Source organism: Spermophilus citellus (genome assembly GCF_964194105.1).
Source record: "Spermophilus citellus genome assembly, chromosome: 2".
Classification (NCBI taxonomy): Eukaryota; Metazoa; Chordata; class Mammalia; order Rodentia; family Sciuridae; genus Spermophilus; species Spermophilus citellus.
Genome location: NC_138183.1, coordinates 211,908,567 through 211,935,901, shown reverse-complemented (window position 1 = coordinate 211,935,901; position 27,335 = coordinate 211,908,567). Strand labels below are relative to the sequence as shown.

General features: G+C 48.5%; 1 protein-coding gene across 2 annotated transcripts in view; it reads left to right on the top strand.

Moving 5' to 3' along the window:
* Positions 1-27,335, top strand: part of PTPN5 (protein tyrosine phosphatase non-receptor type 5) — a 67,325-nt gene that overhangs the window by 6,762 nt on the left and 33,228 nt on the right. For both annotated transcript variants that reach the window (XM_081278514.1, XM_081278513.1), the window contains exon 2: positions 14,486-14,562. In XM_081278514.1, the coding sequence (XP_081134640.1) occupies positions 14,538-14,562 (25 nt within the window). In that variant the 5' untranslated portion in view covers positions 14,486-14,537. The remainder of the gene's footprint in view (positions 1-14,485; positions 14,563-27,335) is intronic.

Below are 27,335 nucleotides of genomic sequence, written 5' to 3'. Positions count from 1 at the left end.
ACACAGCAAGTAAACAGGCAGAGCCAGAAATCAGAGCTAGGCTGCAGCTGCTCTGGTGCTGAGACACAGAAACACAAAAGAGGCACCTGCCCAAGGTGGAGGTCACAGAAGGTTTCCTGAAGGAGGGGCTCAGGTGAGCATTTTCATTTAGGTTAGTTGTATTCTTCTTTAGCCCAGGATTTCAGAAAATGAGTTTCTCTAGCAGCAGCAGCCAGTTCTGCTTCCAGGGATTCCAAACTCTCAGGGAACACTACCTTACTGAGTCTCTGTCTCATAGGAAGATGGTCACTTTTATTCTTGGTGCTTATGCAGGAGGTAGTAAGGCCAGGGAGGAGCACTTTCTTTACCCTCCAACATCTGCTGCCTCTTCCTCTTCCCTAGCAGCCCTCCTTCCAACCCTGTGGTATCTGGAATATCATGAGGGCCTTGGGGGCCCCTCTTGGACACGGGGAGAATCAAGTGAGTGGGCTGCAATTAGCCAAGTCCAAGGCAGTGAAAGTTGTATTCTGTGCCTGTCACTCACCTGGAAGCCTGGACTTCTTGGCTCCCATCACCACCAAAGCCCCATCTCCCCTAAGCACATATGTAGCCAGTTTCTCTTTTCTCTTTCAGTTCCTCCAAGGCTCCCTATGGCCTGCAGTGGCATTTCTCAACTGGGCTCCTACTGGCCTTTGGGTAGGAGAGTCATTTGCTCTGTGAGCATCTCTTATCTCATCCTTTGTATCTGCCAGTAGCATCCTTCAGTCATAGTGACAACCAGAAACACACATAATTTTAAGATCTGTTTTATAAGCAACCTGAGGTACAGATCTGAAATGGTCCATTCAGTGAGTTTTGACAATCGTGTGAACTTGTATGACTATCACCGAGATCAAGATGTAGGATATTTCCATCACCCCTCAAAGTTCAGAGGCAATAGTTGCTCCCGTTTCTATCATTGTGGGATAATTTTGTCTGTTCTCCACTTTCATGTATATGAAATCTCATAGGTAGGTGGCCCTTTGTGTCATAAAGTAGTTTTTGAGATCTGCCCATTGGGTTGCACAACACACATACAGAACTAACTCTGTTCTCTCTCACTCTCATTTCTAAATACCAACTAGAATAGCAATACCTGCTTTATTTCCCCTGAGGAAAAAATGGCCTTTGAGTTAAGATCAGTGTCTTAGCTGAATGCTCAGAGCCCTCTGACAGGACTCCAATTGGAGTCCCTCTTATCCCCAGCCTCTAGCCCAACTCACGTGCCCCTCCTCCCAATATACCTTGCTCATTTCCCTCTCCAGACCTTGGCCCTTGCTGTGTGCACTGCCTGGAAAGTCCTTGTCACATATGGTGACTCCCCCTTGACCTCTCCCACACCGTCACATAAGACAGTCTCAGTTTGCATCTGACACAGCCTGGCTCTACTCACTGTGCTGGAAGCTAGCAGAGTACAGGGACCGGCTTCAGCTACATATTGCCACAGGCCCAGCACAGAGCCTGATATTAAAGAGATGGCTATAACAACCAGTCCTACCATTAGACATAATTATAATACACCAATAAAAATAGGAAAAAAGAAATAGATGCAAAATTACAGCAGGTTTTGCCTCAAGATTTAAAGACAGAGTTTAACCCATTAAGTCCCAGGTTTTCAGTTCTGCAAATATTTCAACAAAATGGACACAGGTGCATAAAAACACGTGGGAAATCATAATCTAGAACTTCCATATATTTTTATTAATTGGCATTAATATGTTAATAATATTATGTGATTATGTGCTATACTATTATATACTATATTTAAGTTTTCGAGGTGTTCCACATCTGGGACGAGATGAAGCAGATTAAAATAACTATGCAAAATGGATCCTAAACCACTCGCTAAAGAGGATTAAGACCAAAAAAAAGTAGTCAGGAAAGCCGAATCTCTGACTACTGATGATAAACATACCCTGAAACTTAACTGTCAGTGAGCAAAGGCTCCAGTCTTTCCCCCAAATACCTGGCATCAATGAGTGTGAAGTAATGCAGCTCGGGGTCCCAAAGGGACGAGGAGTCTCTCCAGGAAGGTTCCTGGAGGAGGTGAGCTCCAGGATTGTCAACGAGAAACCTGTGTTGAGTCTGGGACTTACATAATCTAGAGATAATTCATAGAGATCCTTAGAGCATGATCTGTCCCATTGTGACCCTTGGAAGGGCAGGAGGCCACAGCTCCAAGGGGAAGATCAAGGAGACAAATGTTGAGAGACAGGGGTGAGCACGGTTAGAGGGTGAATTTCGTGTCAGAGGAAAGCTTGGGGAATCCACTTCTTTTACCTACTCTTCCCAGGGGCTCTGGCTCTGGGGACCTAGAAACAGCCTGGAGCTCTCCAGAGGGGGAGTCATCAGTTCTGCCAGGGAGGCCCTTCTCATCCTCCCGCTCCTCTTTCTGTGTTGTTCTCATTAGCTCCCGGAACACCTGGCAGAGCCTGAGGAAATAGGAAACAGACCTTTATAGCTGACAGCACTGCCTGGTACAAAGAGCAGGAACATCTCATGCAGGGTTGACTTAGAGGGAGACCGGAAATGAAGCTCTGAGCCAGGTCAGCAGGAATAACGAGGAGGATGTCCGCCTCAGGATTGCCTAGCACTCCCTACACATGTCACTCCCTTCCTGGCCTTCACCACAACCCTGCAGCTCCTACCGGGTGGAAACTGGGGCTTCAAGAGGTCAGATACTCCTCAGGGCCCCAGGGGAGAAGACAGTAGGATGCAGCATTTCAACCAGGTCCCCTGCCTCTGAATCCATCCTTTTTCCAGAGGACAGTGGTTGTGTGAAGGTGTGCAACCTCAGGATGGTCAGTCTGTCATATTTTGATTCAGCTCATGACTGAGGACCTCTGTTGACCGCTGCCCTGGGCTCCAGGTTTCCAGCTGTCTTCAGCACAAGGCAGCGAGAGGATCCACCATCCTGGCTCCTTCTTTTCTTCTCCACTGGCTACCTGAGCAGGACCAGCGGGACCACTCACCCACTCTCATGTTAGACCCTAACCCCTCTAAGTGCTTTTCAGCGCCTATGTCTTCTTTACTTGTTTGTCACAAGGGACAAATAGTAGGGATGGAGCTTATATTTATTAAATTTGAATTCAGAAGGTCAGACCCTTTTCAACCTTGATTCCTGGTCCCAGCTAGATTTTTTTTTCCTAGTTCACACTAGTCTTTCTCCTTGCAGAAGAGCCTCAGATCTAACTGATGTTTCTAAACCCAGGCCTTGCTGACTCAGTTTGATTCCATCAGACTGTATGATGGCAGCATTTCCCCAGCTTGTACTGCCACAGCCCGAGCCAAGTATGACCACAGGAGGGTTCATCAGAGGCTGGGGACAGAGGTCCTGATGGGTAACTAGAGCTTACGGTGGGTATGGCAGGAGCTAGGGCTCCTAGTTGCAGGTAGGAGCAGACTTAGCCCTGGACCTCAAATTTCCCCTCCGTAAGTGCATCCAAGCCCTATGGGAAAGAGCTTTGAAAGTGACAAAGTACACAACAGACGCCAGACAGAAATATTGCAGAAGATCCAGAGACAGGCACAGGCAATACTTGGCAGTTCAGGCCAAGGATCGCATCATGAAGTCTAGGGGTGAAACCAGATGTGAGTAGAGACCAAATGTAAAATAACATGTAACCTGGGTGCCCCCAACACAGTTGAGGTGTAAAGTCTAGTTTCAGGCAGGGAGGGGAGAGCTTCAGGTGCAGACAAAGTCTCATCGTAGTGGCAGGGACTCCACCTGTTAGAGCAGAAGGCAAAAGGCCAGGTGCTAAGTTTGGGCCAGAGCCAGACAAGCAACATTGAGACTGAATTAAAATTCTTTTAAGGACAGTACTATTGGCTAACACTTAACATAGTGTGCTATGTGCTATGCGCGCTTCTGAATTAGGCTTACTCACTAGGGATTTATTGAGTTAGGTATTACTACTGGGCCATATTATAAATGAGGAAACTGAGGCATGGAAAGATGGAACAAAACTCTTTTGACTTCATCTAAAACTGGCAACATAAACTCTCACACTCATAGATCAAAACCAGCTATGAGGAACCACTTACACCATAGTTATTGGCAAATGCCAATTGACATTTTTTGGAATATGCTAGGCCCTGTTTGAAGCATTTTACATGTATCACATGTAAAAACTGAGTGTGAAAATCAAAATTCATTTAATCTTCATAACAACCTCTAAAGGGTGCATACTGTTATCTCCACAGATGAAGAAACTGAGGCACAGGGAAGTCACATATCTCACCCAAGATCAGCCAGCCAATAGGGGGGCCACGATTCACACTTGGGCCATCCAGTGTCACAGCCCACCACCTTTGTGGTGTTTTGAATGAGCCATTTGTAAATGCTCAAACTCTATCCACTTTTCATTTACCTTTTTGAGAAATAGTATTTAAACATTTGCCTGGTGCCAGATAGAGTAGGCATGGCAAACAGGAAGGTCCATATCAAGAGGCTCTAAACCTGGAGGCTGAAACAAAGCCTGGACCTGGAGCTGCAGCAAAGTGAGTTTGAAGTCTGCTCCTCTCAAATATGCCAAGTGTGTGACCTTGAACAAATGACTCAGTCTCTCCGGCCCCCATCTCCACTTGTGTGGAAGGAGGAAGATGACTGTTTGCTGCCTAGGGTTCTAGTGAGGAACAGTGACATTGTGCCAGGTCAGTGGTTGGCATGGCATCCAGCTCACAGTGATCCCTCACTTTGGGAAGTCACAGTGATTACAAACCCCAGGCTTGGGTACAGACACTCTTGTGAGGAAGGACACAGGCATCAGCAGATAATCCCCCATCGGGAGAGGTGAGAAAAGAAAAGGGAGCATCCAGCTCTCCTGAGGGAGACAGGGAGGGTTCTGCTGCAGGTGACATTTGAGCAGGGTCTTAAAGAGCAAAGGAGAGTTTTCCAGGCAGAGAAAGGAAATGGGAGAGTGGTTCCCAGGGGAGAGGAAGTACATTCCAAGGCATTGCAGACAGGAGCAGCATCTCACTAAAAGGAAATACCAGAACACACCTATAAGAGGTGTGATCACACTTTCATGTTTATGACTGCCTGTTTTCTCCTTGTAAATTAAACTGTATACCTGGGGGGGGGGGGTTGTAAAGACAGGGAGCAGTCTTGGGGAACAGGGGGTTAGACCAGATGAACTTTGAACCCCAAAGTTCTATGATCTTCCTTTGAGGTCCTGTGTACCACACAGTTTATAATCGAGTCCACCCACAGCACCAGATAATCTCGGTGGAACAGCCTCCCCTCTGCTTGGTACTGGGGCAGCCTCTACCTAGGCTCCATGGACCAAGGCCTTGCTTCCCTGCTGCTGTGAGTGCCCTCTGCTGGTGCACTGCCACTCCACCATCTGCCTCCTTGCACTTGGTCCCAGACCCAAAGACTGTCCTGTAAGGAAAGGCCCCTAAAGGCATTCACTTACCCTTTGATTTCTCTTTGGGGCTATTGAGATTCAGATCAGGGGAAATAACTGGACCACAGTCACACAATACAGCCAGCCTGTGACCACAGCCCAGAGATGGTGGGTCCTTGGCCAGTGAATATATTTGTCCCTCCATTGATGGAACACAGCAGACACCATCCCACACTCCCCACCATACCTGCCTCCTAAGGCCAGTTCCTGGAGGTGCCACTTCAGTGGAGAAACCTACAGTCGTGTCCAAGACTGGGCTTCCAGTCTTTGTTCCTGGGAAGGCACAGCAGGGAGCACCTTCAGGATTGTTGGGCAACCCCCCAACCGTAACCCCAGCTCCTCCACTAACTTACCCACTATATGAGCACAGCAGACATTAGTTTCTTCATCTTTAATATGGTCACCCCTACATGCTACCCAGTGGATTATGTTGAGAGTTCTCTAAAAGAACATATAGCAACTGTTATACTGGGTACTCTCTTCCTCTTTGAAGAGTATGGTTTTCATTAAAGGCTAAAAAGTAGAAGAAAAGAAAGGTTAGGAATATGGGCAGTGGCGGGCAGATCTGTAATTACTAGCTGTGTGGCACTGGGCAGATCACTTCCCTTCTCTGAATCTCCATGTTGCCCTCTAGAAAAATGCAGGTAATGATAGTGTGTTTCTCCCAGGGCTGTCGTAAGCACATTATATGGTAAGGGCTCCCCAGGGACAGATGCTCTTTCTATTGTTGATACTGTTGTCATTGTCATCTTTTTATCAGGCAGGGGGCTGTGGAAGATGTTCCTGAACAAGTGACCCAAAGATTGATTCTGCCCACTTTCCTCCTTCTGGTCACCACTTCCTTTCCATCCTCGCCAACCAACCGTGAGAGCAAAAGAATGTGGGTTTTGAAAGCAAGTAGGAGTGGCCTCAGGGAGAGGCTGGAGAGCCTGAGCTGGACCACAGTGAGGTTCTTGCCTCTCTACCCCAAAAATGGGGTCAAGACATAATGCTCTGGCCTCAGCCTGGAGTTCCCTGACCTCTCTCGATGCTGCCCACACAGCTGGCCTCTGCTGCTCAGGTCCTAGTGTGTTGACCAAAATGTGCAGAGAACCTTTGTGCGTCTCTGCTGTCCCCACCACACCCAAGGTAAGGGTTTTGCAGGATGGCGACCTTTGGCGCCTCCCTGCAGCCACATCCTCAAGGCACAGGAGTAGCAGTAAATTTAATTATGCCAGATCTTTGGACCAAACCACAGGCATCTGCAGGCTTGAAAACTCGTTCCTGTTGTCCCCAAGAACTATGCACAGTCCTTAGATGCCTCACTCATCCTAAGACTGCCAAGGCAGGTAGGTAGAGTTCAGAGCCTGGCCCGCTTTCTAGAAGCCAGGTCCTGGCCCTTGGCTGCAATTTGTGCATTGTCTGCCTTCTCGCCTTCCCCACCATCACCCTCATTCCTCTTCTGTGCTGTGCCTCTGTTGGTCATTTGCATAGCTCTGAACATGTGCTGTTTACTAGAACCCATGATAGTCACCTCCACATTTTTCTTATTCGATGGTAAACCTCACCTCAATCCTGTGTGGAAAGAATCATCAGCCCTATTTGCCAAATTAAAAAAAGTTCAGTCCCATAGTGATAAAGACCCTTTCCCAAAGCCACACAGCTTGACTGGAACCGAGTAAAAATCTTCCCCAGTGAAGGCTTTCTGGGGGACTTGAAGATTCAGCTGGAGCTTAAAGACTGAGCTAGATTTTGAGGAGGGGTGCAAGAGGTGATGGCATCCAGGCAGGGGACTGTGCTTCCTGGTCATGGAGGCGCAGGAGGGACAGTTACAGTCTGAAAGTTCAAGCAACTGGGGCAGGTGGTCCAGCAAGCCCAGGCCAGGACACCCCCTTTCTCTTCCCTGGATTATCACACCTGACAGTCCCAGGTCAAGAGTCCACTCTTGGTGCCAGGAGATCTCTGGTCAGGTATGGAAGAAATGCCTTATTGTGTTTCTTAAATGCAACAAGGCTGCACTCAGAGCTCCCCATCACCCTGGCTACTGGGAAAGTCAATTTGAGTCATTACCGGGAACCTGTCTCTACCTTCTGCTATGACCGCCATCCATCAAGGGAACCACACTGAGTAAGCTGAGATTCCTTCCCCTCCAGCCTGAAGGGCCTCTCTAGGGTCCGCTGTCTCTGCCCTGGGTGGGGTTTGCCTATGTGGGGCACAGAAACCCTAGTCTAAGATCTGGCCCTCTCCATGCACCTCAAAGCCATTCCCAGGTGATCCTGCCATGGCCCTCACACACATCAGGCACTGATCTTGGAACCCGCTGGCTCTGTTGCTTCCTAAGCCTAGACATGGCCTCCACTCCCTCGCCTTCACCATCCTGATCAAGAGACTCCCCTCAAGGGTTTCAGCACCCACAGGACACAGAAAATGAAGGACAACTCCTCGGGGAATATGCCCTTGGTCCTGCCACCAAACCTCCCCCAGGGCCACTAGACAACATCTGTCTTACCTCTCTGGAAACAAGGGAAGGGAAAAGGAAAACATCACCAAGGAGCAGCTCAGCAACCATCCTGTCCTTTGCCACACTCCCTCTCCATGCGGGCCTTGGCAGACTGAAGTCTTTCCATTCCTCAAACGTGTCCTATTTTCTCTCAACTCCAGGCCCATTCACGTGCCCCCCTTCTGCCTGGACACCACCCGCAGTCAGTCACTCCTGCCCCTCACCCCCGTCACTCCTATGCATCATTAGGAACCTCAGCAGTGCTCCCAGGGTTGACTGCACGTCTCCCATCAGACATGCCCCCTGGCCCTGACCTTTTTTTTTTTTTAACCTACATCCCCCAGGAGATGCTTATAGCTCATTATGTTCCCAGGGGCCTCACATGTGGTCTGCACACAGTAGGTTTTTGTACACACATGTTGAGCAAATGAATCCCGAATCAGATTCAGCCACTCCCTGAATCAGACTCACTTAAAAGACAGAAAACTGTTGCCTGAGCCTGTCAGCAAGCTGAGCCGGCCCAGTGACTTTCCATTTTCCCTTTCATGGGACCCATGAGTTCCCTTCCATCCCTGTTCTGTGGAGGATTCAGTCACGCCCAGGCCCCAAATCCATCACCAGGGTAGGGATGAAAGGGAATTCATTCATCTGGGTCCATCCCACCCAGAGAACACTCAGACCCTGTGTTTGGGATCCAGAACACTCCAAGTTTGCAGTCTGCTCAGACGTGGGGACAGATGGCTGGACAGTGGACAGCTGGGCCAGGAGGGTAGGCAGCTTGGAAGGATGGAAATAGCAGTGAACTAAGCATTGGGAGTCCTGGGCTCGGAGCCTATCTGTTCCCCGAGTTTGCTGCACAGATCAGTCGGGTTCTTTGGCTGCCAGCAACAGAAACTGACTGAGTAACCTAGGCAGCAGAGAGATTTATTAGAAGGCTTGAGGGTGTGACACAGAAGTACCAGATAACAGAGCTTCGGTTTGAGGGTCCTCCCTATGGTGAAGGGAAGGCAGGGTACCAGATCAGGAGGGAGGTAAATCTCAGAATTTTGTGTACTACCTGTTAGCATACTGTGTGTCCTGAGGCAAGTCATTTCTCTGGGCCTCCATCTTTCCAACTGGATGTTCTGAAGTTGGCCTCTCTTCCTCCATTCACATCTCCAGTTTGCTTTTTGCTGAGAAACTTCCCGCCCTGGCCTCAGATGGCACCTTTCCCCATCCGGACACCTTGGGAATGAAGTTTGAGGGAGCTAGGTGAGTGTGTGTGGTGCCCCACAGCCCACCCATTGAGGAGGCCAAGCCTTCTCCACCTGCATGCTCTGTAATTTGTTACTCACTTGCATGAGGTGACCAGCCTGATCATTTCTTCTGCACCAAGCCAGCATGGCCTCTGCTCCTGCATGCGAACATTCTGGATGGCATTATGGGCTTTTCTTGGCCATGATCTGGCCATCATCTCTAGCTTGAGAAGCTCTTAGCTAGAGTCTTCCCTCCCAGAAAATCCAAAGCTACCAACCTTGAGACCCTGCCACTGGCCTGCATTTGACCTTTAACTTGTCCATTAATAGGCTCAGGGCCTGTGCTGAATGCCTAGATAGAGCAGTGGTGGTGAAGGGAATGAGGATGTTCCAGAGTCTCAGAAAGCCAGTGGGGGAGGCAGGTGCATAAACAGCTAATTATAGCAGCAGAACAAAGTAAGAGACAACAGAAATGGAAGCCAGGTGTGTGGGGAACTCAGAGGCAGGACAGCTTGGTTCTTCTCGGAGATCAGAGAATGCTTCGTGGAAGAGGATATGCCTAAGAAGAGCTTTAGCGAATGAGTAGGATTTGGCAAGGAGAGTGGATGGGATATTGCAGACAGAGGAACAGCATGAACAAAGGCCTGGAGAGGTTTGATTCAGTGAATAGAGATGTCTGGAGGACTTGGAGCTTTAGGAGATTGGTAAGCACTCCATGCAGCAGTGTTCAGAGGGGTCCAGGGGCAGGAAGTCCAAGACAGAGGCCTTGTCTGCCTGGGGTTGGCTCAGTCTCACACCCAGGAATCCTGACTTCAGTATCCTAGCTCCACCTGACTTGTTACCCATCCTGGAAGTAGACTTGGGCTCCTCTGCCCACTGGTAGAATAGCTATAAGGTGATTTCCCTCCACAATACAAAGGAACAGATGAAGGTGCTGGCATTTGAGTTGCAAGGGGCTTAGCATCTGATCACCTTATTTTATAGGTGAGGACTCAGGCCCAGGGCAAGGAAAGGATCACCCAACGGCATAAGGCTGTTGGGAACATAATGGGAAAGCGTAGTTTGGTTCATAGCAATGCTATTCATGATAGCCAAAAGCCTGAACAGCCTGAATGTCCATCAGCTGACAAATCTATCAGCTGATAAATGGAAATGGACAAATGGACAGTGGAAAATTATCCAGCCACAAAAAGGAATGAAGTACTGACACGTACTACCAACTTGTATGAACCTAGAAAACATTCTGCTAAGTGAAAGAAAACAAACAAAATGCTTCCAATTATATGAACGATCCAGGATAGGCAAGTCATAGGAAGCAAATTAGTGGCTGCCAGGGGCTGGGGGAGGGGAGAAGGGGAAGTGACTCCTTAATGAGTACATGGGGTTCCCTTTGGGGTTGATAAAAATTTTCTGGAAGTAGATAATGATGGTGGCTGCAACACCATTATAAATGTAGTAAATGCTTCCAAATTGTACACCTTTAAATGGTGAAAATTTTGTGGATTTTATCACAATTAAAATGGGAGTAGTTTGGGATCAGAGAAGATGCCACCAGCTGAATCTAATGTCCATTCTAAAAACATATGCCACCTTCCTGTTACAGACCCCCCCACCACAGTCCAGGCAAGGGGAGCACATGCCCCCTCTCAATGCAGGGAAGCCTCACGGTCAAGTGGAGGAGGGCTGCCCTCCTGGGGCAGGGTTCCTCATGTCTAGCCTGTTTCTTGCTCATGTGCCTGTACTGAAGCCTGATTCCCCATCCCATTGACCAGCTGACTTCTCATTAGTGCCAAAGTTTCCATGAATCCTGGGCCTTCAAGCCCTGCTCTTATTATTTGCACTGTTCCAAGAGTTCTTTCCCTTACAACCCATCATCTACCTAAAAACATCCTTTAAGAATCAGCTCCTAGCCAGGCATGGTGGCGCACACCAGAGTCTCAAAAGGCTGAGGCAAGAGGATCATGAGTTCAAAGCCAGCCTCAGCAAAAGTGAGGCCCTAAGCAATTCAGCGAGACCCTGTCTCTAAATAAAATATAAAATAGGGATGGGGATGTGGCTCAGTGGTCCAGTGCTCCTGAGTTCAATCCCCAGTACCCCCACCCCCACCCCCCACAAAAAAAGAATCAGGTCCTGTCTGCCCCTTGGAGAAGACTTCCTCTCTCCCTGCTCCCTCACCACAAACTGACCTGGGCCTCCCCCTTTAGTTTAGCATATACATCAACTAAAGCAGGCATCCGGGTGCAGTCATGTTTGCTTGTCTCTCTTCTTGAAAAGTCAGGAGCGGGTAAGCAGTGGCCTGGCTTGCTCACTATTGTTTTCCTGGGACAGCTCTGGGCCTTGCCTGCAGGAGATGCTCAGCAGATGCTTGTCAAATGAGCACCTCCATCTCTGGGGTTCTCTGGTTCTAAAAGCATCAGTGGGGGGCCAGCCCAGCAAGTTGCTGCCTGTTGATACAGGACAGTTTTCTGCTCCTGTCGCCCCGCTGATAGAAATGGAAGAAGAGAGAGAGAGAGAGCCTATAGCAATCCATTATAAGCAGCTATTTCTGCTCCTTGTGGGCAGGGAGGAGGGCAGTGCCCAGAGATGGGGTTTCTTCATCCAGTTTACATGGGCCATCTCTGTTTTGAAAATCTTGCTAAACCCTCCCCTGAATAGCTCAGATGCGCAGCTTTGCCCTAGGGGGTTTCTGGAGTTCTCTACCATGGGGCAGAGCAGCAGGCCCTTGTTCCATTTTTCCCCTGCAGTTGGGAAGTGCTACTCTTTCTGCTTCTCTGATTATGAAATTAGTCATTTTCTAGGAAGCTTATTTATAGAGTCTGCTGCACACAGGCAGCACTGAGCTATTCTGAATGCGGCTGGGGGCCTGGTAGGCTTAAGGTGTGAGTCACACCTGGGTCCCTTCCAGAGGATACCCTGGTGACTTTCTGCCCCACCCCTACCCCGTCATGGGTCAGCCCTCCTGGGCGAGCATGATCCTTGGTATAAAGAAAGCTCATGATTGGCAGGTCGGAGGTAGGAGTTCTCCAGCCCCATCCCTGAGGCCACAACCTCAGTCTATAGCTTGGTGCAAGTCAGAGTCCTGTCCCCTGCCTCGGTTTCCTCCTCTGTAAAGTGAGAGCCCTTCCAGGTTGCGTTTCTCTAACTGTGCTGGTCAGCAGCTGTGGGGGAGGGTTCCAAGTAGCTTAACAAGGACGTGCCACAGAGTATCTCAGATGATGGCTATGTTTGAAGTCCTGAGGCTTTTTTAAAGAATGTCAGGGAAACCTTGAACGTCCTACTATGAGTTAGGCACTGTGCTCAGCTTTGAAGACACAATGGTAAATAAAACAGCAATGGCGGTCCCTGGCTTCATGTGGCCCATAGTCTAATGTCTGAGACTAGTTAATCAAACAATGGCATAAATTAAAATGAATTCCCAAGTGTGTCAAGTGCTATGAGTAAAATAAAAATTAAAAATAAAAAAAACACTGGGAGAGCTGGAGGAGCTGTCCAGGCAGAGAAAACATGTGCAAAAAAAAAACTGTGAAGGGAAGGACCCTGTCCAGGGTGACTGCAGTGTAGATGTTGGGGGCAGAAGGACATGCAGTAAAGCTGGAGGAATAAATGAGGCCACATCACACAAGAGCTAGTGAACTGTGCCAAAGGATGTTTATATTTGTTCTAAGTATAAAAGGATGCCATGAAAGTATTTTTTTTTTCAAGGAAGGTTATGTGACAAATTTCAGTTTTGATTCTAGCTCAAGCCTGCCTCATCCAGTTGTGCAGGGTATAAACTGGGCAACCTCTATAGGCCATGTGCATTGGGGCCATGTGGAGAAGGTCTTGGAGGCCAGCCTTAGTGGATGCCAGAGACCATCAAAGAAAGAGAGCCCTTACAGTTTGGCATTTGGCTGGAAGATAGTAGCCCTTTCTCTGCAGGAACATTGGGCCCTGGGACTCAGAGAATCTGCCAGTAGGAGTGAGGAAAAAATAAAACAACACAATGTCAGTTAAGAGAAGAAAATATCAAAATGTGAAGAGTTACCCTTGACCTGGCCTGTCTGCCCTTAATTGTTTAAAATCTGCAGTTGGACCTGAAACAGGCCTCAGGACCAGTGAGAGGCAAGATTCCCTGTCAGGTGGGTAGGGAGACAGCTGATCTCCTGGGCGTCTTAGGAGCAATGAGCTAGTACATCTGTGTTAAAGATTTTTTTGATTGTCAGTTTCAGGGGGGAAAAAAATTCCCCTGGCTTAGCCAGAAGGTAATGACTTATTTGAGGGATCCTGGAGCATCTCATGGTCTTGATGAATATGTTGTCCAATCAAGACTCAGCACAGGAAGGAATGAGACCGCTCTGGGGCCCTTGGAAGCAGGCGTTTGAGGCCCTTCTCTCCAGTGGATGACCACTACCATGAATCAGCACTAGCTGCTGTGGGCTCCATGCCTCCAGAATACATTACAGTTGTGCAGGAGAGAGGTTCTGGTAGACTCGCCCTGGATTGTGTATTCAGCCTTGATCAACCCACACTTGCCACAGGCCAGAGACCAGAAGGGCAGACGGGGCCATTGGAGTTCTCCCCTGCATTTCAGGCTGTTGCCAGAGTAGGGGACCCTGTGAGCAGTGCAGGTGCCCTTCAGGTCCGTCAGTTCTGAATCCCCTGCATGGGTCTAACTGATCTCCACCATCTTTTTCCAGCTTCTTGGGTAAAGAAGGAAAGTTAGACTAGGACAATCCTATAAGTTACCTTAATGAGCTAGAAAGAGGATTTTCTAATTTCAGAAAGAGAACATTTAGAAGATGCAAAATACATACATCACTCCTGTTTCTAGCTCTTTCTGGAGAATTCTGCCTGCTGCTTTCCACTGCCAGAGGCCCACGGCTCTTGCACATCTTGGTGAGCTGGACACAGGACTGTGGTTACCAGACCTCTCTTCTTGCTCAGCCCTGGTTCAAAAACCACGGGATTTAGGAAGCAGAACTACAGAGCAATAAGAACATGAGCTTGGAATCCATGATTTCAAACTCAGCTCCACTCTAATGAGCTCTGTGATCCCAGGCAAGTTACTTAATCTCTCTGAACTTGTTTAATGACCCCTGATTCATGGGGTCATGGTGAGAACTCAACATGGTAAAGTTTGTAAAGTGCTTTTGCACAAAGTAAGCCCCCCATATTAGGGAAGATGGTGATGATGATGGTTCTACATAGAAGACACCTGCAAAATTCTGCAGGTGTCTAACCTATTTGATAGATTGGTCTTTCCCTCATCCCTCTGATAAGGTGAGGCTACTTAAGGGACAGAGTGCCGAAGTCTTTTTATCTTTGCTTGGGATTTTGTTCTGATCCAGGCTTTCATCCTGCTGCAGGAGTGAGAGAGAGAGCCTCAACGCTGATGACTCCGAGGGAGGGGCCCTGGACATGTGCTGCTGTGAGAGGCTGCCGGGTGAGTCTCCCCCAGCATCCAAGTGCCCCAGGGTCTCCCAGCAGAGAGAGGGCCCCAGCTGACATGGGGCTGGAATATAGTCTGGTTAACTGTGATCTTGGTCCAGAGGTACAGTGCAGCTGCTCCAGGGTTTAAATGGGGAGTTTCCTCATCTCTGATGTCTTCCTGACCTGCTAGCGATTGGAGCTTCTCTAGGCAGCCAGGAAGAGGGGGCAGCTATGGCTGTGCTGAGAGGTGGAGGGCTCAGAGGGACATGTCTGCTGACCAGCAATGTGTTGGGCAGACTTTGACCACATTGGTGGGAGCCTGGCTGTCTGAACCCCAGCCATTGCAGTCACCACGGAGGTGTTACCAAGGCACTCCTGCCCACAGGGTGGCAGCATGCCCTACCAGTTGGAGACCACATACCCAGGTCGTGATGAACAATCTTGGAAGGAATAAAGGGAAAGGGGCAAAGAGGGGATTTTTAAATGTATGTTTCCTTCTTTTTATAATTTTTTTTTCTTATAACCAATGTCCATGGTAGCAATATTAGAAAATAAAGACAAGTGAAAAAGAAAGAAAAGAAAATCATCATAATCCCATAGCAAAGACAGCTTTTCATATCCCTCTTCCAAAGTTTTTGGTTAAAGAAAAAAATTCTTAAGAAATAGCCTTTTGAATTCTAACTGAAGTCCTAAACCAGCAGCTTGTCGGAAACCTCATGGTTGGTAAGAAACCTTAGAATGGAGTCTCCATGTGACACCCTCTAAGATTGATGTCGCAGACAACTAGATGTGATGCTAAAGCAGTGACTCTTTTAAAAAAGAGAGAGAGAGAGAAAAGGCAGTTATTTTATTCACACCAGTGTTGGTGCCCAGGCTCCCCAGGAAGCTCCTCAGCTATCCTGCCTAGTGAGCCCTTCGGTGCAGTTCACCCCTTGTCCAGTAGGGGAGCCATTTCTCCCTTTGGACGAACCTTTGAGCTAGTCTGGGACTGAGCGTCTCACAGAAGAGTTGTGGGGACCAGAACAGCAAACTTGAAGAAAAGAGTTCTCTGAAGGGATGTCTCAATATCTGCGGCCATCACATGGAAGGTCAGCAGACCCATTCTGTGTGCCTTGGGAGGTGGATGTAAGCCCAGTACGTAAAAATGAAAGGGAGACCTGTTGGCCCAAGGGATACAGAACTTACTTTCCGTCTCTAATAGTGGTCCAGTCATAGAACTTAATGATTCCAGAGGAAGAAAATGAGTGTTTCATCACTGGAGTCATTCAAGTATTGAGAAGACAGCATTGGAGAGGAAATTTCCACAGTGGGTGGGAGGTCTAGATGACATCAAAAGTCCCTTTCAACTATTAAACAGTTCTGTGATTCAGAGATGAGTCATAGAATTCAGAGATGATTCTACAATCAGGGATGGCCCCTCTGGCTAGAAAAAAAAATCCATGATGTATAGGATACGTGATGTATAGGAGTCCAGAGAGTAGCCGCGGTGTGGAGGAAAAAGCACGGGCTTTGGCATTTAAGTCTGGTTGATCTGTTTACAGGCTGTGTGTTCGTGGGAAAGTGACTTAACCTTGCCGAGCCTCCAGTCCTTAATCTGTAAATGGAAACAACAGCAACATGAATATTTATCCTTGCAGAGGTCCTGGGAGGTTAAATATATGTAATCAGTCATTCATTCAACAAATATTTATCTATATCTCAGGCATTATACTAGGTATTTCGGATATAATGGTAGATAAAACAGACATAGTCCCTGTCCTAACAAAGGTTCATGGGTAAATTTGGCTTTGAGCCATTCCTGAAAAAATGGAGTCGATCCATAGCAGAGAGGTTATAGTAATAAGCACAATATGTTTAATTCCAACTCTCTCCCTTTCCTCCCCCAAAGCCAGCAAACAATGTAGAATGGAAAAGGAATATTAGTCATCTCCACTGAAGCTGGCTCATTACCTGCCTTATGCAGTGCCCAGGGAAGCTGGTATCATTTGCTACCCTGTTAAACAGATGAGGGGACCAAGGCCCAGGGAGTTGGGCTGCCTGTTTTAGGTCATTTAGCTGGTATTTGGTAGAGGGAGGATTCAGTCCAGGCAGTCTCTCTCCAGAGCCATTGTGCTGACTGTTGCTACCCTGTTCTGCTCCAACGTCCCCAAAGAACCACTGTTGTCTTCAGGCACCCTGTGGACTGTGAGGCAAAAAGGGTTTAGAGGGCTCCTCCCCAGGGAGGAGTTGGGAGTAGGTAGGCAATGTCACCATGCCTGTGTCCTTCCTCTGGAAAGCCCTCTCTGCCAGGGTCCAGCTGAGTTTTAAACCTCTCTAGAGTCCCATAATGCCATCCTTACATGGTATTTATTATTGCAATAATTATTTATCTGTCTCCTTCGTGGGACTGTGAGTTCTTTGAAGGCAAGCACCTTTCTTTCCACTCTGCGTCCTCCCTGTTCAGCATTTATTCACTTATTTCTTCATTTACTATTAATTGAGCACCTACATGTGCCACGCACTATTACTAACCACTGAAGATTCAACTGTGAACCAAAACAGAGAAAATTCCCCACCCTCACAGGACAATATTTTGTGCTGGGTAAGACTATGAACTCCAGACTCAATCTTGGCTCTGTCACTTATGGGGAGGATGATCCTGGACAAGCTACTTCCCCTCTCAGGCCCTTACATCTGCAAAATGGCAGGAATAATAATCACTGCTGTCTAGAATTGTTGGAGAATCAGTGAATCAATAGAGAGTTTAGAACAGGGCCTGGCACAGAGCAAGCACTGTATAGGCATTTGCTATTAAGGGAAAGATAGACAAAAAGTAAAATAGATAATATGATAAATAGGCATAAGTGCTGTAGAGAAAATTAAAGCCAGGAAGACAGGATGGGAAAGGACTGGGGGTGGCTTGGCATCATAAATTTGTGGACCCAAGCCTGGTATGGAGCAGACTGCCAAAAAATGTTTGTGAGGCAGAGCCGCTTATCTAAACTATAAGTTGGACGCAAATGGATTGGAGGTACATAGGCTAAGAGAGTCGGGGTGCTGAGCCTTCAGAAAAATCCATGGACACAGCACGCAATTGCATAATGATGGTGTAAAATACAGCCCTTGAGTGCTCTCTCCCCTTCCCCACTGTCTTCCCTGCTGGGTAAGAAGAAGGCAGAACCAGGGCCAACCATGCCTGGGTGACTCATTCATTCCCACACACACCTCCAGGCAGGGCAACATGGCCAGCACTCCCAGCCATGGTCACCCAGACCTGAGCAAGCATCAGGCAGGTCGTATAAGCCTCTCTGATTGAGCTTCCTGGAATAGAAACCCCCTGGGGCATGGCCAACAACCTAGACAGCCCCGAGCTGCTACAGAATGGCCTCTCCAGGGATCTCCACATGGGCCCCAAACTCACATTCACTCTCACTGACACAGCCGCTCACTCACGTACACACGTGGCACATACCCACGCATAGTCATCCAGGCACGTGGCCTGCCTCTGCCTTACAGAGTCCTGTGGGGGTGGACACGCACCTCCAAAGGACACACACCTGCATGTCTTCCTCTCCTTACACGCTCAGCTCCCTCCGCCACCACCCCATCCGCCTGCTTCCACCTTGCAGGCTTCCTATGATGGACAGCTGTGCTAGCTCTCATTCCAACGTTGAATCTCTCTCTACCCGCCCCCCATGACTGACCCCGCACCCCATCTCCCTCACATGCATGAAGATCAGAAGGCACCCTCCTCTGCTTTGCATTCTCTGTCTTTTCCCAGACCCTCGGTCATACATGATTCCCAGACCCTCGGTCATATACATTTCCCAGATACTGTTGCAGGCACTTGGTGTGAACTGGGTTGCCTTCCGTGCCTCATACACCTGCACACAGATACATTTCTCTTCTCCCTCACATACACACTCTTCACATGCTCACCTTCCTTTTCTTCTCTTTCACTCTCCCTCACTTGCTCACTTTCCTTGCTCACAGTCACCCAAACACTTGGGTACATTCACACTCACACTCCCCCTCTTCTTTGTGTAGGTGTTCACATTCGCAAGAAAGCAAGCAACACTGCTGATGCAGGGGCCTCTGCTCCTCACCTAGCTTGGGACCCATCAGCTTCCTTGGGGATCCAGGGGGGGGAGAAGGAGGTAGACAACAGTCGGTGCCAGCCATGGCCAGGACATGGAATGGAGAACCTCATCAAGTCTTGCTTTCAGTGCCTTCAGCGGGCAGACTCAGGACAGGCTGGCTCCTGCCATTTGCAGGGACTGGGGCCAGATAAATAAAAAGGCTCCTAGTGGTGCTCAATCCTGCATGGCAAAGTCAAAGGCGTCCTTGCATGCATGTGGGTATATCCGTTCAGGCATGGTCCACAACCCCCCCAACAGCTACCCATCAAATCTAAAAATACCGAAGCAGGAAATCAATGTCTCCCCTCAGAAAGATGTTATGAGGGAAAGACCCCTGCAAGCAAAGGGTCATCTGATCAGGGAACTCTGGAATTCTAGTAGTACAGCCTAGAATGAGGGTATGAACACTAGGTGGTCATAGACTCCGGGTGGGCACATCTCCTGAGCCTGTGAACTTCTCACTGTAGGGAGTGGCACGGCCAGAGAAAAGGGAGTTCAGGGTTCAAGTCTAAAGACAACACTGCTCTTAAGAGCAAGGTCCTCCCAGGGCCCTTTACAGCTAGAAGCTGGCTGGAGTTATGTCCTGAGATTTAAGTGAATCACGATCAGTTGGGTTTATGCCAGGTTTTGAGTATATGCTGAAGATCTGAGTAGGGCATTGCCCTTTTAGTAGGAATAGCTGATCTCTTGGGCTAATGACTCTAGGCTCCACTCTCCACCTTAGATCATAGTGTCTTGAAGGCTGATTGCAGCCCAGCCCAGCACAGTTCTCAGTCTGTATCATTATGAATATTTAGAGGACTCTCCTTGAGTGCAGGGATGAGGTCTTGATCTCAGTAAGAGGCCTCCACCCCATCCCGGATGCCACTTTATGAAGTAAATGGAGATCTGGAGGAGGACAGCTTTGCTCTCCTGATCCCACTGTGAGTCCCTTTGAACAGCAGAAAGGACCAGGTCATAGCTTTCTCAGCCATTCCGCCTTGCCTCTGATGAGGTTTTGCACCAGAAACCCATAAGGGCAAATGAAAAGGCAGCCTGAGACCCTTTTATGAACTCAAATTTATTAGCCATCCACTCCAGGCCCAGTGTTTGCCAGGCACTGGTGATACAGGGAAGCAAGCATGTATGTTCCCCACAAGCTCTCAAAGAATACAAGATGTCTTGGAAGGCTGCAGTAATAAGGCAGACCTAGCTTAGTGAGCCAAGGAAGGCTTTCTGAAAGAAGTGGCTGAGAGGATGGGTAGGTCCAGGATCATGTCTTTAGAAACTTGCTAAAAAGCACTGGGCCAGGTAGAGGTACACACCTATAATCCAGCGACTCAGGAGGCTGAGGCAGGAGGATTGCAGGTTCAAGGCCAGCAACTTGGTAAGGTCCTCAGCCACCTAGACCTTTTCTCAAAATTAAATAAATAAATAGGGCTGGGGATGTAGTTCAGTGGTAAAGTGCCCCTGGGTTCAATCCAGGGTCCTCCTACCTCCTTCCCCCAAAAAGCATTTAAGGGCTGGTTAATCTCCTCATTTGCATTATGTGGTTAGGAACCCTGACTCGCACAACTGAGCTCCAAACACACCTCCTGCAAGCAGTCACCTTAGCAACCTGGGGATGCACACAGCAGCGTGGAGGACCCTCACAAAGACATCGGGGAAAAAAAGGGGCCTCAGTCCCTGGAGTCAGGTTTAGGAAATGTGGGCAGAGAATTTGAGGGGTTGGGATACCCAGAACATGGTCTAAAAGGGGAAACATCCTCCTGGCTCCGTGGACTCCTCCCCTGTGTGGAGGATGCCTGGTGGAGGATTAAAGCAGGGCCCTTCAAAGTGTGAGGCCAGGACAGGAGCCATCGTCCTGGTGGGCCTGCCCTGGTACTGGGCATCAGGTTCCAAGGGCCCAGGCCTGGGCATCACTTCTCATAGGTGGGTTTGGGCAAGCCCTGTACTCTATACTTCTCCAGCCTTCCCATCCGACATCTTTGTGGAGAAATGGGAAAAGCCGTCTTTTCGTGGCCGTTTGAGAGTTCAATGAGATGATGCACGTGAATGGGGGTTTGTAAAACATGAAGTCTTTTCACATGTCATTTTTTATGGTTTCTAATTGTTGGATTTAGAAGGCCTGGCTGTGAATGAATTTAGGTTCTGTCCCTTTTGAGCTTGGAATCTTGCACAAACCACTATACATCTCTAAACTTCTGTCAGCCCCACGTGGGCTGTGACTAACTGTGTTAGACCTTTTTAAGATGATCTTTTGGCCCACATCCCTGTTGAACATCACCTAGCTTAAGATAGACCATTTCTCCATCACAGACAAGACCATTTAGAATTGTGCTTCTGTCCCCTACCCAGCCCAGTGCCACCCTCTGCCAATCTGAGCAGCCCACCCTGTTGATCCTGGCATCCAGCAGCAAGGCCAACCATGGTCACACTCAGCCTCTTAGGCCTGCTTCTCTCCAATAGGAGTCCAGCCTGTAGAGAAAATTCACATTAGCCAAAGAAAGGCATAACACTGTTTTTGCATTAGTTATATTTTGCCACACAGCAAATTACCCCAAAACTTTGCAGCTTAAAATGATATTTACTATCTCACACAGTTCCTAAATCAGGAATCCAGGAATCTTAATAGGTGCTGGGTAATCCTATGGGGCCATCTGTGGGGTCAGCCATCAAGGCAGGGAATTCCCTCTCCCTTTAGAGATCCACAGAATGACTTAGATGGCATGTAGGTGAACCAGCTCAGGGAAGAGGAGATTCGGGGGCTTCTCGACAGTCAGCTGTGCTGCAGCTAAATCCATGAAGGATTCCCCTTCTGGGAGTGTTGATTCCCAAGCAGCCCGGGCCTCTCTCCAGCTCTCCCAGTTCCTGGTTCATGTAGGATGAAAGGCCTTCAGCTTCTGTTCTTTCTTTCCCTTTGGACATTGGCCCAACTTCCAACTCACTGGCTTTGTTTCGGGTTTCCTTGGGGAGGGGGGAGGGGTTTATTGAGAGCTTTCTGAGTATTGTTGGCCCAAGTCTTGTGTGTGGCACTCTGTGCATCTTCAGTGGTTCACTGCTTGGCTTTCCCTCCCTTATTTATCCTGTTTATCTGCCACTGCTATGCCCTTCTCTGCATACTTCATGTGTTGAATGTGCATTTTTGTTTCTCTGTGCTCTTACAGGATGGGTGGTAATGTTTTTTGTCTTATATTTTTAAGTGTGTGTCTTGAATACAGTGTCCCTGACTTACAATCATGGAACTTACAGTTTTTTGACCTGAGGTGATGCAGAAGAAATATGCACTCAGTAGAAACCAAACTTCACATTTTGAATTTTGATCTTGACCTGTGCTAGCAATACACAGTGTGATATTCATTATAATGCAATGCTGGGTAGCAGCAACAAGCCACAGCTCCCAGTCAGCCTCAAGATCACAAGAGTAAACAACTGAGAGTCTGCAATGTTGCTAAACTTGATGTTTAGTAGATTAGATTCATTAAATCCATTTCTACTTTCCATGTTTTCAACTTACAGTGGATTTTGTGGGCCCATCGTAACTCCATTGCAAATTGAAAAGCATGTGCATGGTGTGAAATCTCACTGCTGTCATTCAGTACTGAGTGCTCCTAAGCTCCTTCCATTGAACTTTGATCCTTTGCTCCTAAGGTCTGCAAGTGCTCGACAGTATGTCCCTGAACACCTCGCTCACCAGAGCAATGGGCCTGCAGATGCCTCCACTGCAGGAAACGTTGATTTGCATACTCATTTAGGCACCATATGAAAATTTCTTGGATGTTTACACCCTGGAGTAGAACTACTAGTTTCAAACTAGTTCCAGCAGAGGATCTGGAAGAAGCTAGAGCAGAGACAACCAGGAGGAAGATGTCGTGGAGGAGTCTGGGGAGACAAATGGGACTAGCATGCATGCTAGTCCCTTCTTTTTGGCTATGACAAGATTTTGGGTCTTTATCCTAAGATCAAAGGGAAGCCATTAAATTAAACTAAATCAAGGGAGGCAGACTTTTAAACAGCAGTTGGTTTTTATTTTTTTAAACCTTTATTCTTTAATTGTAGGTGGACACAATACCTTTATTTAATTTTTATGTGGTGCTGAGGATCGAACTCAGTGCCTTGCGCATGCTAAGCAAGCGCTTTTCCTCTGAGCCACAACCCCAGCCCTCAGAAGTTGGTTTTTAGAGCTGGAAAGTCTCCTAAAGACCAACTCTGTATTTAAAGAAGGCCTGGAAGGCCTACAGGCAGTGAGATGCCCGGGAACATGCAGCTTGATCGAAGAGCCCTCAGGCCTCTTGCTACCTTGCAAGTGCATTGTGAGTCTTTTGGGTTACCGAGAGCCATATATGATGACTCCAGGTGACATGGAATTTGTTGGTACTACTGTCAAGGGGACATCTTGGGCTGCTTTTGTTCTACTGCTATCACCTGTACTTTCCTATAATTCTGAGGACATTTAATAGGACCCACCAAAGAACCCCAAGCTAGGAGCCAGCTCCCACTGCCACAGGGCCTCAGGCCTCAGATCTTCTAGACACCCACAGACAGCCCCTGTTAAAACACCCTATGCTATGCTTCATATTGAAAAGGTTGAACAAGATGGTTAAAGACTTACCAATCCTGGTTCTGCCTCTTACTCTCTAGACCTAAGTTTCCTCATCTGTGAAATGGGAGGGTAGAACAAGATGCTGTCTAAACTCTTCCTGTCCTCTCCATGCATTTGTGCTTAAGTCTCAGGCACTGGGGGCCTCTGGTACTCGATTGCCCCAGGACCTGTGGGTTCTTTGAGTTCTTTGCGTGGGCAGCTGTGGCAGGGGTGCACCCTCCGAGTTTCATTGACCCTTTTCACCCTTGTACTTTCGGGGCCTCCGCTCCAGAAAGGCACAAAGAACTGGGCCTTTGTTTGCAGCAACAAAGCTATTTGCAATTTCATAGAACCGTTTTTTTTTTACATCCCATCCAAAGAGTACTTGAGTCACATTTTGTTTTGAAAGCTTGTTAGCATTCCGGATTTAATTAACTGACAGAGACAAAGCCTGCCCTACCTCCCCCGCCCCTAGTTTATGCCCACTTCCTCCACAGACCCCAGTCCCAGCCAGCAGCCTCAAAGCCTCTGCCCACATCCAGGTGCGGCACCGTTGTCTTCCTAGGAGCTCACCTGGCATATGAAAGGGAAATCCTCACTATGGCCTCTCCCTCACTCCCCTTCCCCTCTCATCTCTGAACTCTGGCTGCCATTTATTGAACATTCACCATATGCCAGGCACTAGGCTAATAAGCATTCTGTATAGTTCACCTCATGGTATCTTGAAATGCCTATGAGAGAAGTTTTAGCACATCTCTTTCTCCAGAGGCAAGACTGAGGTTCGGAGAGGTTGCCACTTACCCAAGGTCACACATGCAGTAAAATAGCAAAGTTGGGACTCAAACAGAATGTAGGACTTGCCTGCAAGCCACTACAGGAAGTTGCCTGCCTGGAAAAAAGGCCACTGGGGGTGGGGGCAGGAGGAGCTGCAGTGGAACTTGTAGGGTCAATAGGTACTCTTGGCCAGAGCTAGTTCAAGTTTCCAGAAATCTGCCTGCCTTGAGCTTCCAGGCACAGGTGCCATTCTTGCCCACAATGTGCCCCTTCCCTCACATAGCTTCTCTGATGCCTGCAAATGATGGTCTGTCCCTGCTCCCACTCAGACCAAGCAGTGGGTGCATGCCCTTCTTTCCCAGACCTCTCTTCCCATGGTCTTGATCCCACTCCTACCTTTCTATGCGTCTCTCTCCAAAACAGCCCCCCATCCAGGTTGTGATGGACTATGCCAAGGGGAAAGGCCTGTCCCTGTGCCCCCCAACACACATTCTGGGATGGCTCCTGCTCTCTCTGTCCTGGAAAGGATTGAAGCCCCTTCTCAGGTAGGAGGAAGCAGTAGCGGAGGCCCAGTGCAGGGCAGGCAGCCCAGAGTCTCGAAAGAGGAAAGGTGCTGGAGCCAGATGGCCTCAATCCAAGTCTTGGATCTTCCATAAGTTGTGATGGCCTTGGGAAAGTCATGTACTCTCACACTTCTCTTTTCCTATCTTTAAAGGACAGTTCTGTTTCTTATGTCATTACCAGTGTAAGGGTTAAATGAGTCAATACTTACATCAGTCTATGAAAACACCCCTCTGCACCAGGCAGCCTCAGAGTATCCAGCAAAGGCCACATGGGCTTTTCTAACCTGTCCTCACAATCCTGTAACACCACATCTGCCACATTCTCTTCTTCAGAGGGATCAGCCAGGGTGGAGAACACGACTGTACCTATTGATGGAAGTAATATTGAAGAATTGACACATTGGGAGACCGTCACAGGAATTAAAAAACCTCCCAAGTCAGGTAGCTGATAAATGGTGAGCACCCACAGCCAAGACAGACTCACTGCCAGCCCAGACCCTTGTCATCTTGCTACCCCTTCTGTGGATCTCTTGGTCTTGCTACTCACTGGTTAGCAGGACTGATGGATGGAGGAGTTGTAGGGAGCCCATATGAACTCCCAGGACCCCAGATCCATCATTTGTTTACCTTTGCTGGGAGCAGCTAGAAATTTTCTTTGCCAGGGCTGTTGTGCCTTCTAGGAGTCATGCTAGTTAGACACCAGACATGTCTACGAATAATAAAGGCATGCTTGGGCAACTCTACCCTTTCACTTCCACCTAACCTCTGCCCCCTAATATGCCTGCTGTACACCCCAAAAGCCAGCAGAGAATGGGGCATCTCCACTCCAGACTCCCAGTGAGGACAGAGACCACAGCCATGCCCAACAAGGCCAGGCTGTCCCTCTCAGAGCTCACGGCACTGCTGACAGTGTGATATTATGATGGCAGAAATAGCTGCTTGGACCTATTCCTTCTAGACCCTTCTACCCAGTGGCCTTTCTCAGCACCTCCCAAAGCACCTACCTTGATTCTGCATTCAGGGCCTACCCGAGCAAAACTCAAAACAAGGTAGGCATACCTTCCCCAACTCATCCCTTGTATGGGTTTCCAGACTTTTCTTGGAATAAGAGAAAAATCATTAAATATGAAGGCCCAATGACCTGAATTTAAATCCCAATTCTGTCACTTCCTGGCTCTCTGACCCTGGAAATCACTTAAGCTCTCTGTGCCTCTGTGACTCCACATGTAAGCTGTGGACAATAATGTCAACCCACATCCTCACTGTGAATAGCATTGAATGGCACAAGACTCACAGTGCACCTGGCTCAGAGTAGGCAGAGTGAGACCCTAACAGAGCCACCCCTCCAGTTAATCCTCCACAGGTGGAAGCTGTTAGAAATTGGCCAAGGTTACCTCACCTCTTCCCCACTCCCTTTTATCCCCACAAGAAGTAGGAGCAGTAATCTTGTAAACAAGAGGAGACAATGTCTAATGAAGGTATTTTGAACACCATGACATCTGAAATAAATCCATGCCGGTTGTTGAAGAGTTCTTGAAGATGGTATGGAAAGCAGAGGGCCTGGTCCTAGGCTCAAAGAGGAGTCACATCTAGTGTGTTGGCTGAAAGGGTGGGCTCTGGAGGCAGTCTGCCTGGGTTCTAGTCTCAGTTTATACCCATTGATTAGCAGACCTTGGCCAGGGGACTTAATTCCCCTAGGCTTCAGTTTCTTCATCTCTAAAACTAAGAATAAGTGCATCAGTGTTTCTTGGGTTATTTGGAGGATTGGAAGTATTCATTCGTGTAAAACGCTGGGAGCTGCACCAGCAGGTGGCAAGTATTCGAATCTGTTAGCCGTGGTGGTTATGGTAGCAGCCAATGTCCAGGCTCTGACATTCTCCAGCCATTGACCTTGGGCAAGCCACTTCCCCTCTCTGGGCCTCAATTTCGCCACTTGAGAAACTGGCAGACTGGACAAGATATCCCTCAGGGCGAGTCAGGCTCTGACAGCAATTCTGAGAGCTCTGGCAGGACTGAGTGAGATGTTCTTTCGGGCAGGGTCCCCTGTGACTGTGTGGGCTTAGCTGGTAGGTCACTCTCGGCCACACTGGGAAGGAAGAAAAGCTGAATGGGACAGAAACTCCCTTCTCATGTAAACAGGAACAGGCTGAGCCAGCCTTCCGCTCTAGTTCCGGTAGGCTGGCTGCCCAGAGCTTGAAGAATGAGTCATGACAGAACAGCCACAGTACAGTTCTCCCTCTCAAGTGGCAACAGCCCTGTGGCAGAGTAGCTGCAGAGGAGCAGGTGGATTTGGGAGCTGGGTGACAAGAGAGGGATCATAGTGTTCCTCTGTGCCTCGGGTGACATCTGAAGGCCATTTGCCTGAATGCCCTACCCAGGATCCCTGGAGCTTTGAGCTGGGGTGCTGAGCTTCTTCTTTCCAGTACTCCATACCATTTGGCCTCAGAGGACCTGTTAGCCAGATATCAGACACAAAAACTGCACAGCAGCCCCAGGCAGCTGGTTAGGGTTCAAGGTTTCCACAGAAATGGCCTCCTTCCCTCCCTCTCAGACCCTCCTCATCCTCCCTGCCATTGCTGCAGTGACCCCTTCCTGAGAAGGGGTATGGCAAACTGGAACCATCACTTGGTCTGGAATCTCAGGGTCTGCACTCACTTGGACCAGGGCATTTGACTTCTCTAAGCCTCGATTTCCTTGCCTGGAAAATCCCCTTCACCCTGTGCAAGAGGCAAGCCTGATATTAAATCGCTTGTCAGCAAGCTGCCTCTGA